Genomic DNA, 17,228 nt, shown 5'->3' with positions numbered 1-17,228 from the left:
TGTGCCAACCCACCCGTGTCATGGGGAATGGTGGTACCTGGTGCCAAGTGGGTTTTCCAGAAATAAAATGTGTCTTTGTGGAATTTGCACACTGGTCAAGAGCTGACAGATTGCTGATGGAAATTTGTTTCATCTTTAGAGGGGAAAATTGTCTTCTAAAACTTTCTTCTTATCTCGGTGTATAGTGCAAGGGGAACACGTTGAGGCCTTTCTGTTTCCTTTCAACAGAAATAGGATTTAGTTAAATAACCCCAGAAAAGATGGAAATTTCCTTTTTTTCCCTCTCAGCTATGTTTAGGTTACTGAAGCACATTCACACTTGGAGAGAAGGGTCTGTTTTGCAAAGGAAAACCAAAACATTCCAGTGCAGCTAATATTGAAGCTCCTCTGGTGTCTTAAGTTCAGGCCACAGCAGGGGGTGCAGACACCTAAGGGGAATGTGGTGACTTTCTGAATCTTTTCTTTGGAAGAAATAATAAGATGACTTGCAATTAACCCATTCAGCTAAATTAGTAGTAGAAGAGATGGAGATGAGAGTCATTAAGTGAGGTTGCAGTGGAGAGAAGCTGCCCTGGAGTAGTAGAAGTCTCTGCATGGACTGGGCTGTCCTGTCCTTGCTGTTGGTGCTGTTACACCTGACTTTCCTTTGTGGAAATCAAGATTTTTTTTGGCTGCACTCTCAAGTTTTAAAGAGCTCTGGCTTTCTCAAATGACAGACAGTACAGAGACCATGTCCTGAGAAGGTATCTAGAGGGCATGTGATAGCCCCCACAAAAAGGGACTGTGCCCATGTGAAGAATTGATGGCATCTCTTGTTCTAGGCTTGGGTTTTCTTGACTTGGGTACCAGCTCTCTAACTTGCTGTTAAACACAGTAAGTTTACTTGGCTGTCCAGTGTGGTGGATTAGGGCATTTTTTCTTGGCTGAAACACTTCTAAAAGTGATTCCAAGCATGGGCTGTTTTTTGGTGTTGTGTTTTTTCTGCTAAAGCAATTAAACTTGGTTTATGACTTGATTTGAGCCATCTCTTACCTATAGGCTCTGATTCTGTCTTGTTTCTAATGGTTTGTCCTGCAGAAAAGTTATCTTTTTCTTACATCTCCACCATCCCATCTGACAGAGCCTGAAAAGCAGATTATCTGCTCCTCTGGACCATCAGCCTGGGAATCAAACTTGTTTCTTAGGATGCTTTGAGATGACAGGAGACTGAGGTTGGATCTGAGGCTGTCAGAGTCTTCTGACATCCTAAAAAGGGGAAAATTATGGTTGTGAGGAGACTTCCCAACCTATCCAGATCCCAGAGGTGTTTCCAATGTGACCTCTCAGAGTCCCCAGAGCCTTATGGTTAATGGGGCAGAGGAGCAAGAAGCCAACATTGGGTGACTGCAGGCCTATTGTGGTCTGTTCTTGCATCATAGCAAGTGTGTTCTAAAATTGCTAAGTGAAACTACAGGCTCTGTGTGATTCTTTGACCAGCAAGTGCATCACTGACCTTTTCCCCAGCTGTTTGCCTACCTGCAGTGGTATCATTTGCATGTCATGCACTGCAGGCCTGTGGTGAGGTTAGACAGAAATGGTTTTTCTGCTGGAAACAGTTACCTCTTTTGCAAAAAAATTTTAAAAAGTTATTAATGGATGTCAAGAAATGCTCGGTATTTGGGAAAAAAAAACCTGAAATGTGAAAACTACATGTCATCAGCTACCTTATCTGTGCAGCTGGGAATTTTTCTTAAATATAAATACTACTGAAGGCATTTCAGCAGAACAGTTTGTAATTTGTCACAGTGTGACTTGCAATGGGATGCACACCATGGCAGCAGCAGTCGGGACCATAATGTGCTGTCACATCAGCTGGGCTGTCATTGGGAAGTGAGGATTCTTCCTAACCCAGAGCAGTTCTTCTGGTGGGCTGAAAAACACTCAGACCTCTGAGGAACAGGATAAAAGCCTCTGTGTCTGTGAACACAACTGGAATTAAGAACTAGCACACATCCAAATATTTTTCTAAGGATTTTTTTTTCTTTTTTTTTTTTTTACCATTTCTAGCTTGTTTTATGTAGCTGCCTTGAGAATCTGTGTCTTTCAGCAGATGAGTGTGTGAGTGTCTCCTCTGCCATCTCAGAAAACCAGGGTATGACTTTGGTCATCACAGAAACAGCTTTGCACTGGTGAGATGGGGGAGATTTCATGTCCTGTTGCTCATTGCCTGTCTCCAGCAGCTGAGTGCTTGGGGAGAAGCCCCTCAGTCATGAGAGAGCCAGGGAATGATGATTGATGGACCTTCACTCCACAGAGCAGAGGACAATGCTGGGTGATGCCCAGGGAGCAGCCCTGGCTCATCCCCCTTGGTTTCCCAGGCATCTGCAGCCCTGGTGACAAACTTGCTGAATGTGGCACTTGCAGGACACATCACCTCCTCCTTGCACCCCCTAAGCTCTGATCTGCTTGTCTCACCAGTGCTTCACTGCTTTTTGCTTTCATTTTTCCAGCCTTTGGGTGTTCTTCTTTTCCCCCCCCATCACCATGTGGCTGTGAAAAATGTGTCTTGAAGGCAAGAAGCTACCTGGTTGGTCAAAAGGCCAGGGTGGTATTTGTTCCAGAGAGTAGCACCTGGGGGACAAGTCTTATTCCATGACTCCTGAGTTAATACATTTTCCCAAAAGACAGTAATCTCCAAGGAAGAAATGGCCTATCTGGGAAAACAAACCAAGACATGTAAATTGCTTTCTTGGAGAGCTCTGATGCACTTGTATCTCCTTAGAAGGCATCTAAACTGCATGCACAGGGTGATGGATTAGTTGATTTTTCACATGTGGGTTTAGCAGCCTCCCAAGATGTAACTGAGTTTTTAGTGCTAGAAATAGTCTCAGGGAAATATTCCCTGGGGTGAGATCAGTGTCCACCTTCAAAGGAATGAGCTGCCAAGTGGTGAAGTTGGTTATGAGGCAGGGTGGTTAATGCAGCACTGAACAAATCACAGTCAGGAGGAAATTAATTACATCTTCTTCACAGAACAGAGAGAGTAGAAGTTCTCCAAAGGCCATCTGGAGCCTGAAACTCAAAGGAGTTGGAAGGAGATGATTACCACTTTGAGTTCTCTTCATAGCAGCATTTGTTACTCTTCCCAAATATTTATTTGATCGTAGATGTAAATTGGTGATGAAAAGCTACAAAGCACCCTGTACTTAGTTTCACATGAAATCTGAGATCCTCTTCACTGAAACAGAACAGTGAGAAATCCTTGGCCAGAGCAGCCCCTTTTGGAAAGGGAGATAATAAAAAAATAGTCTAAATAGGTCTCCCTCACTGATGAAGCACTTGCTAGGTTAAAGCACAGGACATTGGGAATTTTGGGCTCTCTCCTATTTGACCATTTACACTGTCTCCTTATCACTGTACCTGGCGGGGCTCTGGTGTCTGGGTACAAGAGCCACAGTCCAGTGCTCCCAACAGCTTGAAGGGACTGGAGGGTGATTTGTGACCTCTCTGGTGATGGATGAGATAAAGCTCTGCAGTGGGGATGTCCTCTGCCTTCCCACTAATCCTGGCTCCCTGTGCACACCTTGGAGATGGAGCCGAGTGCTGGCTGTGACCTGATCAATCCCAAACCATGGGCTGCCTCAAACCCAAATTCAGGTCTTGCAGCCTGTAGCAGATTGGAGGGGAAATGGCTGTGCTGCTGTCAAAAGCATAGAGATGTTTCACAAGGAATTTCCACAGCAGGCTGTTAGGTAAAACAGGCTCATGAGATGGCAGCTCTGGCACCCCACAGGGGGATAGGAGAGAACCAGGAGGAGAAAGCAATCCAAGCTGGGAAGAACAACTGTTTGCACTGGGAGAAGGTTTATTAACTTCAGCATATCAAAGCATAAACATAGCTGGTTTATTCCTGAACCTGAACTAACTTGAGCAAAGATGTCCTGAGAGTCTATTCCCAGCACTCTTGTCTAGGATCAGCTGCCACTGGTGCCCCTGTGCCAGCAGAGATGTCCCCTGCAGCCACGTTTGCAGCCTGACACCGACCAGATTTACCTGCTCTCCAGACACCTGCGGTGCTGCTGCAGCCATGGGGATGCTTGGCACCTCGGGAGGTATTTGAGACTGAGTTAATTTAATTATTCTCTTGCTTATTTCCTTGGAAATCCACTTAGTGGTAGGGAGGAGGTGCCTTGTCCCTATCCTAGTCGATGGCAGCTGGCCAGCAGACATGTCTGCCAGGCAGGAATGGGGATGGAGAGCTGGGTCAGAGTAGGCTGAGCTTTAAAGAACTGGGAAGAGGGGAGAGAAATGGAAATTATTGTGTTTAAAGCTGTCAGCTATATACTTGAGGATGATCCCCTTAAAGAGTCAGACCATGAGCTATAGTGATGTGAATTAGAAAAGTCTGTGGAATTGGGAAGAAACATGAGAACCATTGTCCTCATCCTTGTCTGTTCCTCACCAAACTCTCAAGCTTGATCTAACTCAATAACAAGAGTCCCACCAACTTCACCACCCAATGTTTCAGACCATGGAACTTGTTGCAGAGCAGTTTTGAGTGCTGCCAGCCAGGCTGGGCAGTGGGATGTGGACAGCAACTGCTTCTTCCAAGCAAAAGAACTTGAAACCAGCAAACTCAGTGCATGCATGGCCTGAGTTTGAGCCCCAGTGAGGTAATGCTTGTGTCTCTCCCCACTGTTTTACAGTCTTTCCACTGTCCTCGTCATTATCATCTTTTATGGCATCCCATGAGCTATTGAAAACATCAGAGGAGGAAATTAAGGGCCCTATACTGTCCAGGCTCTGTGGTCATATGTCCCCTGACGAGCTATTCTCTCCTGGCTGTGCCCACAAGTGGCTTTGATTAATGTTGCCCAGGCCACTGAAGAAAGGCTGGAGAGAGGAAGTAAAGCTAAAATGCTACTTGAGATCTCTTTATCAATTTCCCATCATATTTTTCCCCTTGTAAACCTCCACACTCCCCTTCTGCAACAGACTTATTCTCTTTAATTTTCCAGCCCTGTCTCACTCTGTCCCACATGATTGTTACTCTTCTTTACCTCCCAGCTGCATTTGTCCAACATTTCCTGGCTGTGGTCATCAGTCCCTGCTCCTTATTGCACAATCAACTTTCTCTACTTTTCTCTCTGCATTTCTGACCCTCTGGAAGGGATGAGTTTGGGTGTGAGGTGTGATAGAGGCTCTAGATGGGGTCTCTTCTAAACCCCAGAAGTTTTTGGACTGAGTCCACTTTGTCTTGGAGTGCTTCTGTGTGAAGTGGTCCCAGCAGTCACCTCAGCATCCAAATGATAGTTTACTTAGGGAACGTGTCACCTTCCTTGCTCATAGATTATGGACTAGTGTGTGTTTGGAGGAGGGGAGAGTGGGAAGGGAAAGGAAAAGAGGAGGAAGGAATTAATTTTGAACCACATTGTGAGTTACATTTATTTGGTTGTCTTTAATCCATCAATCTTCTGTTATATTGCTCATCTCCTTGGGGCTTGTTTGAAAAGGGGGAATTTACTGCACTGTAAGCCAGGGCAGTGATTTGCAAAGTGGGGGGCATGGGATGTATCCTAGGAGAGAGCAAGGAACCAGAAAAAAAAAGGTGGGGGAGCTTGTGAATCTCTCTGCAGAGGTATCAATCTGCTGTGCATTACCCACTGCCACCAGCCACCCATGGGGACATTTTTGGAGGAGAACAACCAACCTTACCTGCACCACTTGGACAGCATCACATGTGGGTTTAGCAGCCTCCCAAGATGTAACTGAGTTTTTAGTGCTAGAAATAGTCTCAGGGAAATAGTTCCCTGGGGTGAGATCAGTGTCCACCTTCAAAGGAATGAGTGGCCCGACAAGAACTAAGAACCAGCAGGCTGGCAATTAATTCCCACCCAGGCTCTGGACCAATTCCTCCTTGGAGTAACCCCTGGATAAGAAACTTCCCCTAGAACTGTGCTTGCTGATCAGGCCTCCTGGATGGAAGCCCAGGATGAGCTCCAGGTGAATCTGGACTTGTCCTCTCCAGCCAGGGAGAGCTGATGCATCAACTCCCTGCAGACAGTTCCTGGAGGTGTTCTCCCCATCCCAGAAATGTTTGGGAAACACATGTAACTCTTTTTCTCAGGTGTTGCAAAGAGGATTTGTTTTGTAAATGGTGAAGCTGTTAATTGCCTTGACTTTATTAAGAGGGAGCTGAAAAGCTGTTAACAAGTTTCTGTTGCTCTGTGCCTGCAATGAGCCACCCAGAGGAGCTTTGTAGGGGGAAGGTGGCAAAGTTGCTGTGAAAGTATCTTTGCTCTCCAGAGGATAAAAGAAATATAGGCAGGAGTTTAGCCAAAGACTTGGAGTAAGGTGTGAATTTTGTAGGAGGGTTTTAACTTGAATTGTCAGGCAGAGGATTCCCTTTCTGTTGAGCAAGGTGGGCTCAAGTGTCCCCACTACAGCACAGCTGTGAAGGTCTGAGCTGGAAGGGCCTTTAGAGGTTATTTTCTCTCTCTGCTTTTCTCAAGGCACAGGTATAGGGAAGCTCCTGCAGTGTGGGAAGCACAGGTGATTAGCAGCTTTGGAAATCAGGCTGGTGGGGTTTCAGCAGCTAACTTTAAGCATCTCACTTTAAAAAAAGATATATTAAAAAAAAAAATTTTCTTAAGATTAGAGTTGAAGTTTTGAAGTCACTAACTGGTCACAAAAATTTTTTTTACTATACACCCCAGCAAGCCAGACACCTAAATTCCCCATGTTTCCCCAAGAATTCCTGTCAATAAATCCTGCAGAAGGCAATCATGCACATGCTTTTTCATCCTCCCCTAAAGGCCTGGCACTAGCAGGGGCTGATTAAGGCCCTTTAACTTTGTCATGCTAAGGGTTGGTTTTGCAAGTTGAAAAGGACTTGTGACTTGTTTTTTAAGACTTCAGGGAATTGCTGGCACTGCCTGGTTTCACTGCACCAGATGCAGCCTGACCGGGGATCTATGCTGCATATGAAAAGGTCACTTACCCTGTTCAAGAGAGGAGATTCTAACACTTGTCAGCTTGAGTGATGGAGACTCTGCATGGAGAGCCATAATATTCATGTTAGGGAATTGCCAAGCCCATGCGGAAGTGTTGAAGATGGATGGCCTGGGGATGTACTCCTGACACTTTAATACGGGGGGAGGATACAGCACAAACATCTCCTACAGAATTATAATCCCTGAAAGGGCACTGGTGGCATAAACTGAAGGAGCTCCACCCAGCAAGGAGTTTAACAGCCAAAGCAGAGCAGGCTGGGGTAAAGAGGGGCTTCTGGGGAATTGCACAGCCCCCAGATAGGATGGGAGTGGGTGGGAAGGAGAATCTGTCCCCCTTCAAACTGCTTTGCAAAGATCCTCCATGTGTGTGAGTGTGTGTGGCCTGGCAGCATCCTGCATCCCATCCTGCATCCCAGTGATGTGAGGAGCCTTCGGCCCCAAAGGGAAGCAGCAGTGCTGGCAGCAATTTGGGGCATCAGGATTTTGGGTTGAGTTCATGCAGCACCTGGCCCTGATTAAGATTTTCACTTTTTCATTGAAATCAGGTTATTACCCTGACTGGGAGAGGGCAGTCAGGTGCCTCCTCAAGGGTTTTCTAGGGCCAGCCCATCCCTTTCTCCAAGCAGGCAGAGTTCCAGGTGGTTGGGATCAGTGTCCCAAACTGGAGCTGACTTTGGGTAATCATGGATAAAACCATCCATGGTTGAAGGCATCCCCACTCCCTTCAGGTGCTCTTTGGCTGCACTTAGGGGCTGAGCTTTTGCAACCCAGCAGAGGACAGGACTTTGCTTTGCTGTGTCATGGTATTTATTTTGAAAACTGCTACAGAGGAGTTTGCTGCCCAGGTAAATTTACTGCTGAAATGATGGATGAGCCTGAGGGATTGTTCCCCACAGGCAGCTGTGTGCATTATTACCTCATGCCACCCCATGGACGTGGCATTTCTCAGTGTGGTGTCCCTGAGAGTGTCTGCCAGCAGGCAGGGGTGTCGGGGCTCCCTGGCAGTGCTGTGATGGATTAAGATGATCCTGAATTTCTATTGTTTTGTAGTGAATGTAGTGAGAATTGATGACTCTTGTATCCAAGCAACGAGAGGGAGGATGAGAGAGCTTCAGCTTCTCCAGGACTGTAATTTCTCTGGCAAGGTGCAGTTCTAAGCCATAGAGTTGGCTTTTGTATTTTTTCAGACTTGGTGTTATCTCTGTGAGCTCTAAAAAGAGAATGGAAATCTGTGTCATGGGATGGTATGTAACATTCTTTCGAGTTTGTTTCAATTTGTATTTGGTCTCTGGCTTTTGCATAAGATATGCATAAGATTGCTTTAGATAGTCTGGTTGCCAGAAATGTAAATGGATTTCAAAAAGCAATTAGACAAATCCAAGGCAGAACAGTTCTTCTCCAGCATTTAAATGAAATGCAGTGGATATGAGTGCTGGCTGGGCAAGCCCCTGGCTGCAGGTGGGTGGGAATGGGAGGGTTCAGTGGGAGAGGGATCAGTCTCTGCTGTGGTATCTCTGCTCCTCCCAGCAGCTCCTTTTCCTGGGACACATCTGGTCTGGTGCTATGGGCACCTGCAAACCTGTCCCTTATTTCCTGCAGTAATGTTATTTTGAAGAGATGCTGTGACAGCTGTGTCACAGTGTGGCCTGAACATGCCTGCTCCTGCAGAGCCCTCAGCTCCCAGGATTTATCTGTGCTGGGTGTTAACCCTGCTGTGGGTACACAGCAAGATGGTTTGTGTGTGTGTGCTTGGGAGCTATCTGGGTGAAATACTGGTTTTCCCTCCTCTGAGTGCACAGCAGCATTGCCTGTCCTGTGCTCTGTGTCACCTCAGTTTGTGGCTCTGAGGGATTCTGGCAGCCCCTAGGGATGCCCTGGCATGGGGCTGGTGCTGCTGAGCCCAGGCACCCCCAGCAGAAGTTGCAGAATCAACCCCCTTGGTTCTGAGCACACGAGGCAGCCAGTGCATAGGGGTTGGGTTTGTCTGCTAGTACCATTTCCAGTAAAGCTTAAATTTTGATGGGTTGTAAATGTTGTTGTGGCAACACTGTGCAAAAATCTTGGAAATTTTAGAAACAGCTACTCTACAGGCAGCAAACAAGCCCCCGGATGGGTGGGCTGCTGGCTTCCAGCTTTAATGAAACCTCTCTGTGCAAAAATCAATGCACGTCTGTGGGTTGTGCTTCCCAGCTTGTGTTTTACACCTCCAGCTTCCTGGTGTGGCTCGAGCTGTGTTTGCACTAGCAGCCACAGGGATACCTGGACACAATAGCATCAAAGTGTTTGTAGGGTGGGTGCAATATGCTGGTGGAGTTGTGGGTTTGGTTTTCTTTTCACTTATCTGTCCTCCTCCCTTGGCTGGAAACCAAAGCTGGCAGAGCATCCTTTGCCCCTGCATCATGGTTGTGGGCAGTGGCACAGCCCTGGCTCCTTCTAGAGCTGTGCTGTCATTCCTAGGAGCAACCCAAGCTGCAGCACAGCCAAGGAGAAGAGCAGAACCCACCTGGGATGGCAGCAGCCATCCCATGTCCCCTCCTGTCCTCCCCACCTTTGGCACCCTGGCTGTTTGCACCCTGAGCAGCAGGGAACCATCAGGCACATTCACAACTGTCCCTGATTTTTCTCTCCTGTCCCCAGTTCAAAGGGTTCCTCTCCTGCCTCCAAGAATTTTGCCGGGTGCTTTCCACATCAAAGCAGGGCAGCCTTGAATTGTCTGGGGGACAGGCAGGCTGTAGGCAAATTAAAGTGGTATTGGGAGCTTCAAAATCAGCTTTTACCAGGCAGTGCCTCCATGCTCCATTCCTCCAGAATGGAAAAAAGGGAAAAAGCCAGTCCTTTTGATTGTTGTGTTTATTGCAAAATACAGTCAAAACCTAATTCTTTAAGGATTCCTTCAAAATATGTAGAGAAAATAGAGTGTCCTAAGCAATAATACAACCTTATTAATAAACACTAGGCACAAAGAATTCTGAATTTTAACCTGCGTTTTTGTGTGTGTTTATTTTCCAGAAAAAAAGCACAGGAATTGTAAACAGCTCAATTTCATCCAGTACAGATATAAAAAAGCTACTGAAGGAAAAAAAAATACATGAAATCTGTAAACACTGGCTGTAAACCTATCAAGGCCCTCAAAAGGCCACAGTCCTTGTAATACACACCCTGGCACTACAAAACCCCCTCTCACGTCAAAAAGTGCATAAGTTTTCCATTAGAAATGCTGCTGAGGAGCCCCCGTGTGTGAAGAGCCAGGGCTGCCCCAACTGGGGTGCTCGTGGCCACCAGGATGGAGCCACCCAGCAGGACCCGTTTTTGTGCCCATCCCCATCTCACCCCGGGGATGGAAACCCACCACTGGCCTTAGTGGACCCACTGGTGGTGGCACAAGGGGTCGAATCCACTTAAATTAAATTCTTCCCTCTGTTTGATACACAGGTAAAGCGACTCCCAGCAAGAAAGAAGCTACTGGTAAATACTGAAGAAAAAACACAGAAGCAAGAAGGACCGGGGACCCCCTGCGCCTTGTGCTTCCTGACCTCACAGCACCCATCCACGGGAGGGATGCCCTGCTCTTTCCATCAGACCCTGGGGACACTCAATCCCACCCCAGCTCCGCCGCGGCTGCTGCGCATGGGGGACGCCAAAGCGTCCTCCTGGGGCGCCGTGGCCTCCCTCTATCTCTTATGTCCCTTGTTCCTCCTCCTGATGTGGTTGGGGGCCGTGGAGGTGTCACGGCGGGTGCAGAAGTGCTTGGCCACCAGCTGCCGGCACTGCTCGCAGCGCACGGTGCAGCACCAGTGGAACTTGCAGTTGCAGCTGCCCACCACCTCCGTCCTCCTCTCCTCCACACGGAGGCCGCACTCGGTGCAGAGCCGCCGGCAGCTCCTCCTCTCCCACTGGGAAAGGTTCTTGCCGGTCTGCAGGCACTCGCGGCCCTCGGTACCGTGGTGGCCCAGGCTGGCGTTCCTGGTGCAGTAATCGGGGGAGTCCTCCAGGAAGACCAGCTCCGTGGCGTGGACGTGGTGGAAGGTCTCCGCCGTGGCCCCGCGGCTGTCGGCGCTGTTGCCGGCTCTCACCCGCCTCTTGTCCATCTCCAGTTTGTGGGCTTGGTCGTATTTTATCTTCAGGTAGTTCCCGATCTCCCGGAACTCGGCGAGCTGGAGCCAGCAGGTCTGGATGCTGCAGCTGCCGGACACCCCGTGGCACTTGCAGGCTCGCTTCATCGTAGCTTTCACTGCCTTGGTGGAAAAGGTGGAGAAATGAGGAGCAGCAGAGCACCCAGCACTTACATCCCAAAACCAAGCTCTGTGGTGCTTCTGATTTAGGGGGCAATGGGCCAAAAGTGGCTCGTGCTCAGCATGACTTCTAGTCCTTCCAGGACATGAGCTGAAGCTCTTATTTCAGTTCCTGGAAAACATCTGCCCCAGTTTGCTAATTTGAAGGACAAGAGATAAGGAGTGGGCACAAACTGTTGTCTCCAGCTCTTCCAGGAGCTGTTTCTCCCTGTCAGGTAAAAACCCGCCTCTGTCGGGTCATGCCCTTCTCAGCCACTCACCTCGCTCCTTGCAGGATCAACCAACCCATCATCCCTCCCAGAGGTTTCATTAAAAACGTGTGAAACTGCTTGGGAATAACCATACCCAACCTCTCTGCATCTCCTCCAGGCCAAGCACTTCACAGATATTATCTACCGATCTCCCTCTGGTATTTATAAGTTCCCAATCGCTGGTATCTATGTGAGATTAAGACACGCCCTATGAGATAGGTATGTTAAGTGTTGCTGTCCTTGTTTTTACAGACAAGGAGCTTTGGCAAGATGCTGAGAGCCCAGGCAGGGAGCAGGGGGTGAGTCTGGCAGCCAGCTCAGAGTGGGGCCAGCTCACACCTGGCTTCCAAATAGCTTGGAAATGCATAGATGGTAAGGATTTGGTTTTTTGTTTTGTGTTTTTTTTTTCCTTTTCCTACAGAGCAGAGAAGCACCAGGCAAGTATAAACCCCATGAATTTCTGAATAAGTGGTGTGTGCTGGCAGTTCACTGCAGGCAGCTGCAGGAGCTGGAAGCAGGAACAACTCTGACTGCAGCTCCTTGGGTTCAGGTTTAGGGTCAGATTCTGGATGTCATTTTTTCCCCATGCAAACACTGCAGGGGCAGATTGTCATAGAGGGATGATAGAGGGGACCTGAACAGGCTCTCAGCTTTTGATTTCAATATAGACATTATTATTATTATTATTATTATTATTATTATTACTGCTACTGTTAAACTTGCTGTTACTAATACTACTATTATGATAATATATTTGACTTACAAGTCTCCCAACTTCATTGTTGTGCAGGTTAATCAGTGCCCGGGTATCATGCCCAGTTTCCAGTGCATCCACAAAGAGCTTGGAAATCCTCTCCCCAAACTCCACGTTGTCACTGCAGCCTCCCCAGACCCAGCCTCGGCCACCTGCAAGACAGATGCACGTTAAGAGGAGAACCACCCCACGGGGCCAAATTCTCTCCTGGAATCCCCTGGGAAGCCACGTGTGAGGATGAGGGAGTGGTGTCAGCCCATCTTGAGATGTCAGCTCACCAACACGGCCGTTCCTGGAGTCGTCACAGCCACAGCTTTCAAAGTCTCCCATGCTGCAGTTCCTGGTCAGGGTGTACATGACACCGGCTGAGCTGATGGCATGGACAAAGGATGTTTCCCGGGTAGCTGGTGGGGTGAGAGGGGGGAAAAGAAGCTGTCACATGCACAGACATCTGTCCTGGTTCATTGGGAATGAAGATCTACAGTGCTGCAAAGATTCAAGAAGGAAAAAACCACAATGGCTTGTGCAAAACCTAACGTGCTAAAGAAATTAAATGCTTATTGCTGGGGTCTTTTCAGGCTTCGGGATCAAGGGTTTCAATAAGTTGGCATAATTTCATGCAGGTGTCTATGCACAGGATGGAGTTTCTTGGCAAGATTAGGATCTTAAGGCAATGCCCCAACCCTGCTCTGGCCAAGGTTCTCACTGCCTTCCCCTGGCACTCATTTTGTCTCTGTCCTTTTCTGCTTGGGGGTGGAGGGGGGTGAGTATGTCTGCATTTTGATCTTGCCTGCTGGGGAAAATGATCATTGATCTTGTTTCAATCAGTGGTTGAACCTGTGCTAACAGCTGTCTGCACCCACACTTCTAATTTAGTTTCTTTTTTGGCCTTCCTAGCAGATCCAAATAGAGATGCTCCTCTGGGAAAAGAGAATTTCTGTTTGTCAAAGCATTCAGTATTCAAATACATCCACAATGTTTTTATGAAGGCTCTTAGTGCTCATCTCTAATTTCTCTGTCTCTCCTGAGCTTCTGCCCATTGCAAGCTCATCTGCCTCTAGCACTGTGCTCCCTGGGATGCTGCAGGAAAAGTGGCTGGAGCAAGCCCAGGGAGCAGCACTGCAGGAAGGACCGAGCTCTAGGCTGGCATGGAGAGACCTCCAAGGAAAACCTGGCATTCCTAGAAAATCACTAACACTACGTATGACATCAAATTAACACAGATGGAAAAAAGCAACCATGCTATTTGGGACACCAAACCCCTTTCCCATTGGTTAGTTTGACCCACAGCCCCAGCTTTCTCCAGAGAGCATCCTGGGCAGGTGCTGGTGGGCAGGTGAAGGGGCACTCACCGCTGCGGAGCCGGTTGTGTGTGGAGAGCTGCAGGGCGCTCTCGGGGCAGTTCCAGCGCTCCCACCCGAACTGGAACTTGCACTCCTCCATCCCGCTGTGTGCCCCGGCTGCCACGCTGCTGGAATACGTCAGGTAAGCCTGGCATGGGAAATAGTGGGGTTAAAAAATCTGTTTTCCCATTTAGCCCCGGAAAAAAACACGAGTGGGTTGCGGGTCTTTCCCCTCGTTACTCAGCTGGACTCGGAGCCCATCTGCTCCAGGAAATCTGGTTCTTTTGGAAAATTATGATTTCCCATTTTCAAAACAAAATTGCTCTTGACAGTCTCTGCGTTAATTACCTTAGGTCCTGTCATCAGAAAGTTGTTCACAGACCTGAAACAAAGCAAAGAAAATGAATCCCAGAGTTTACCTCGGGCTGAGGAACATTCCATAAAAAATCGCCTTTTCCACTGGGTTGGACCCTACCATGCTACTGTATGAAGAACAGTGCTGTAGACCCCCACGATGGAGAGGATGAGGAAGGTGCTGCTCTTCATGGCTGTCCCAAGAAGTAGGGCTGGATTCCTTTGGCTGCTCTGTAGCTCTCCACACCACAGGTCCTGAGTGAGCAGGGCCACCTCCCTGTGCTCCTTCCCAAGGTGAGCTATTGGGATGGAGGGAAGCTGTGGGAACCTACAGCCCAGATATTTATAAGGTGAAGTTGTGAATAGTCAAAACCCCATTCATTTGCTACCCAATGACTTAATGGGGTAAAAAACCTCCTGCTCCAATGGGTGACAAGGAACCGCCTAAGGTTGCACTTCAAAAGGCGGCGCGGTGTCTCTGGGAGCAGGATGGTCTGAAGCAGAGCAAACTTCCCTAACAATGGGACACTTTTAACTCTCTTCCCTACTGCCAGCCATCCCTTTCTCTTGGCCTCAAGTCTGCTTGCCTCCCCCTTTTCATCCTCTGCTTGCCAGTGAAGGCTCAGTCCCCATGTCCCTCCGAAATAACAAGCTGCTGCATTTCTATAGTGTCCCTGCTATCTGCCTGCTCCCTCCTACAAGAACTCCCTGAGGAGTTTTAACAACAGGTCTGTAAAGAGCTATAGGGGACAGACCTCCCAGGTCTTCTTGATTTGAAGAGGTGTGTTTAACGGCAGGGCTTTTTTCCCCTCCTTGCCTCTTTATGATGAAAGTTCCTGCATTTCCATCCTGATAACAGCTTGCACGGCTCAGGAGCATTTGGAAATCTCTCTAATTTAGGCGGCTGCAGCTTGGGAACACTGTGTGAATCATTTCTGTGGTTTGCTCCATGCTCCAATGCTGTAATTAGGGGAACAGTTTTCTGGGCTTCACAATCTCCCAAGGATGAAGGCTGCTGCAGGGAAATCAGGGCTGGCTGCTGGCTCGGCAGGCAGGAGGGCTGCCCCTACCCCTGCACCCAGCCAGGGGCCTCCAGTGCTGCTGAGCCATCACTGCTGATCAGGAAAGGAAAATTCTTATCAGAGGAAACCCAGAAAAGCCTCTTAATACTTACAACTGAGATCATTAAGGGCTGCAAGGCTGTGGATCAGGCAACAGCAAGATGGTGTTCCTGGAAACTTTTTGTTTTTCCAGTGGCTAAATGGTCCCAGCCAGGGGCTGGCACACCCTGGGCAGGGATCCTGCCTGCTGAGCAGGGCAGTGTGGGTGCTTAGCCCAAAAGCAATGTCCTGCTCTGCCAGCACTGCCAAGCAGCCCCCAGATCTGCCACATGGGTGTACCAGCTCCAGGGCAGAGCAGAGGTGCTGTCTTCCCTCCTCCTCTCAGCTCCCCTGCTAACCCTTGGGTACCCCAGTCCCCTGGTGTCAATTCCTGATGCTGCAACGGGACTCAGGAAGGGGCTGCAAACGTCAGGGTCAAGGGAGTGGGACTGCACGTAGCACTGGGGGGGGTCTGTGACATGAACAAAAGGGGCTACGTGGGGACAAACCCCATCTTTGCACCCAGGCAAGCAGCCCTAGGAGGTGGCACTAGGGCCAGGCAGGAGGCTGCACTTCAGATACCTTTGCAAAGTCCTTTGCTGTCATGGCACAAAATGCACAGGAGCACTGGGAGAGCAGTCACTGCCCCGGGGGGGGTCACACATGGCAGTGCCAGGCTCTGGGCTCAGGTCCCAGGCTGTGAGGGGCTGTCACCTCTCCCTCCTGCACAGGAGCAGGCAGATAAGATCCTTGCCAAGCAGAGGGACTCTCCCTGTCCTGCTGTCCTTCGGCCAGAGGAGACCCCTCTCCCTCCAGACCCTGCAGAAGGGAAATCTGGAGTCATCTGGGCAAAGCTGCAAATTACTGTTAGCAGCTGGAGGATTAAAATTGCAGATTGGTTGAAAAGCAGGGATGCAAAATACCTTCCAAGTGAGCGCAAAGCCGGAGTAGTCCCACCAGCATGGCAAAAACCCTCTGTGAGTCAGCATTTTAATCATTACCATCCCAAACAGACCCTACTTGTTAGAGCTGTCAAAGGACAATTACTGGGAATAAAGTGTTTCCCATGTATCTGTGAAGTTCATTGATTAAAGCCCAGGCAGGTGACTTGGAAATCTGCTGTGCATGTTCTATATGCACCCAAATCATTTGAGGGTTTGTGTCTGGCTGTCCCCTGGGGCATATTGATGGGTTTTTGGTTTTTTTTTTGTTCTTGGTTTTTTTGGTGTTTTTCTGTTGTTGTTTTTGTTTTCTTTCTTTTTTTTTTTTTTTTCCCCTTCTTGTCTGAGAGAGCTTGTACAGCTAAAAAAAAATGTTGGCATGTCTGTTATGTCAGTTCACACATGATTTTCCTATCACATGCCAGAAGAATAACAGCATCTCTGGGCGGGAAGCTCTGCCCTGAGCAGTGGCTGTGGTTGGCAGCATCACACGGGGATTTGCCTGGGCTATTAAAAATGTCCTTTCCAATTAAAGTCACAAGGATCTTAAAAGTTGCTGGCAACGTTGTCACTTTCACTAGCTGTCAGCAAACAAAGCAGCGTGTTGGGACAAGCCTTCCCATACTGCTGCAGGTTTTTTTTTTTTTCCACATTTATTGCTGAATCCTGACAAGAAAGAGCCAGGGTTTCTGTGGGGCTATCCAGCCCAACACACCAATGGGACTGGAACAATCCCAGTGGTATCTCTGGAGGACTTTCCTGCCTTATGAGAAAAACAGTCTTTGGTCTCGCTGTCTTGATCAATTTTGCATTTGTATAGTGAGTCTTTATAGATTTTGACATTTCATCATCGTTTATAGATATTTTTGTAGTAATCAAGATTCAATAAAAGCTCTGTTTTACAGTTGGGTAAACTGAGGCATGAAGCTGGGCAGTATTGAGCTCTCAGGGTAAGCTGATGGCAGAGCTGGACTGGGTGTAGCTGTTCAGAAGCTGATTTTGGTGCTTGGCTCCATCCTTGCTGAGGGACTGGGGGGCTGACTGTTTGGAAAGCAATGTCCTGAGCATCAGCTGCAAACCCTTGGCTTTAGGACTTAAATGTTGATGCTTTGTTTCATATTTTCTGGTGATGTGACCAAACAGCTGGTGCTTTTCAGGGGATGATCAGCATCCTAAAATATGTGAGTGTCTGCCCCAATTC

The 17,228-nt window shown here is 48.3% G+C and overlaps 1 protein-coding gene across 1 annotated transcript; it reads right to left on the bottom strand.

Moving 5' to 3' along the window:
* Positions 1-10,106: 10,106 nt before the first annotated feature.
* WNT8A (Wnt family member 8A) lies at positions 10,107-14,279 on the bottom strand. The gene is made up of 5 exons (XM_071758840.1): positions 14,108-14,279; positions 13,981-14,014; positions 13,642-13,780; positions 12,299-12,693; positions 10,107-11,227 (listed from the first exon to the last, which is right to left on the bottom strand). Exons 1-5 carry the CDS (start codon positions 14,176-14,178, stop codon positions 10,664-10,666), a joined length of 1,203 nt encoding a protein of 400 aa, XP_071614941.1. The 5' UTR covers positions 14,179-14,279; the 3' UTR covers positions 10,107-10,663.
* Positions 14,280-17,228: the final 2,949 nt, after the last annotated feature.

The sequence above is a fragment of the Heliangelus exortis genome, chromosome 15 (genome assembly GCF_036169615.1).
Source record: "Heliangelus exortis chromosome 15, bHelExo1.hap1, whole genome shotgun sequence".
In the NCBI taxonomy this organism is placed as follows: Eukaryota; Metazoa; Chordata; class Aves; order Apodiformes; family Trochilidae; genus Heliangelus; species Heliangelus exortis.
The sequence above is the reverse complement of the archived record's forward strand: the minus strand, read 5'-3'. Positions and strand labels throughout refer to the sequence as shown.

Bases quoted from the DNA above. Each gene is read 5' to 3' on its own strand.
- WNT8A (XM_071758840.1), bottom strand. From the start codon at position 14,178: ATGAAGAGCAGCACCTTCCTCATCCTCTCCATCGTGGGGGTCTACAGC. The intron at 13,781-13,980 runs GTAATTAACGCA...TTCCCATGCCAG, and splicing joins TTCTGATGACAGGACCTAAG to GCTTACCTGACGTATTCCAG. The intron at 12,694-13,641 runs GTGAGTGCCCCT...TCACCCCACCAG, and splicing joins ACACAACCGGCTCCGCAGCG to CTACCCGGGAAACATCCTTT.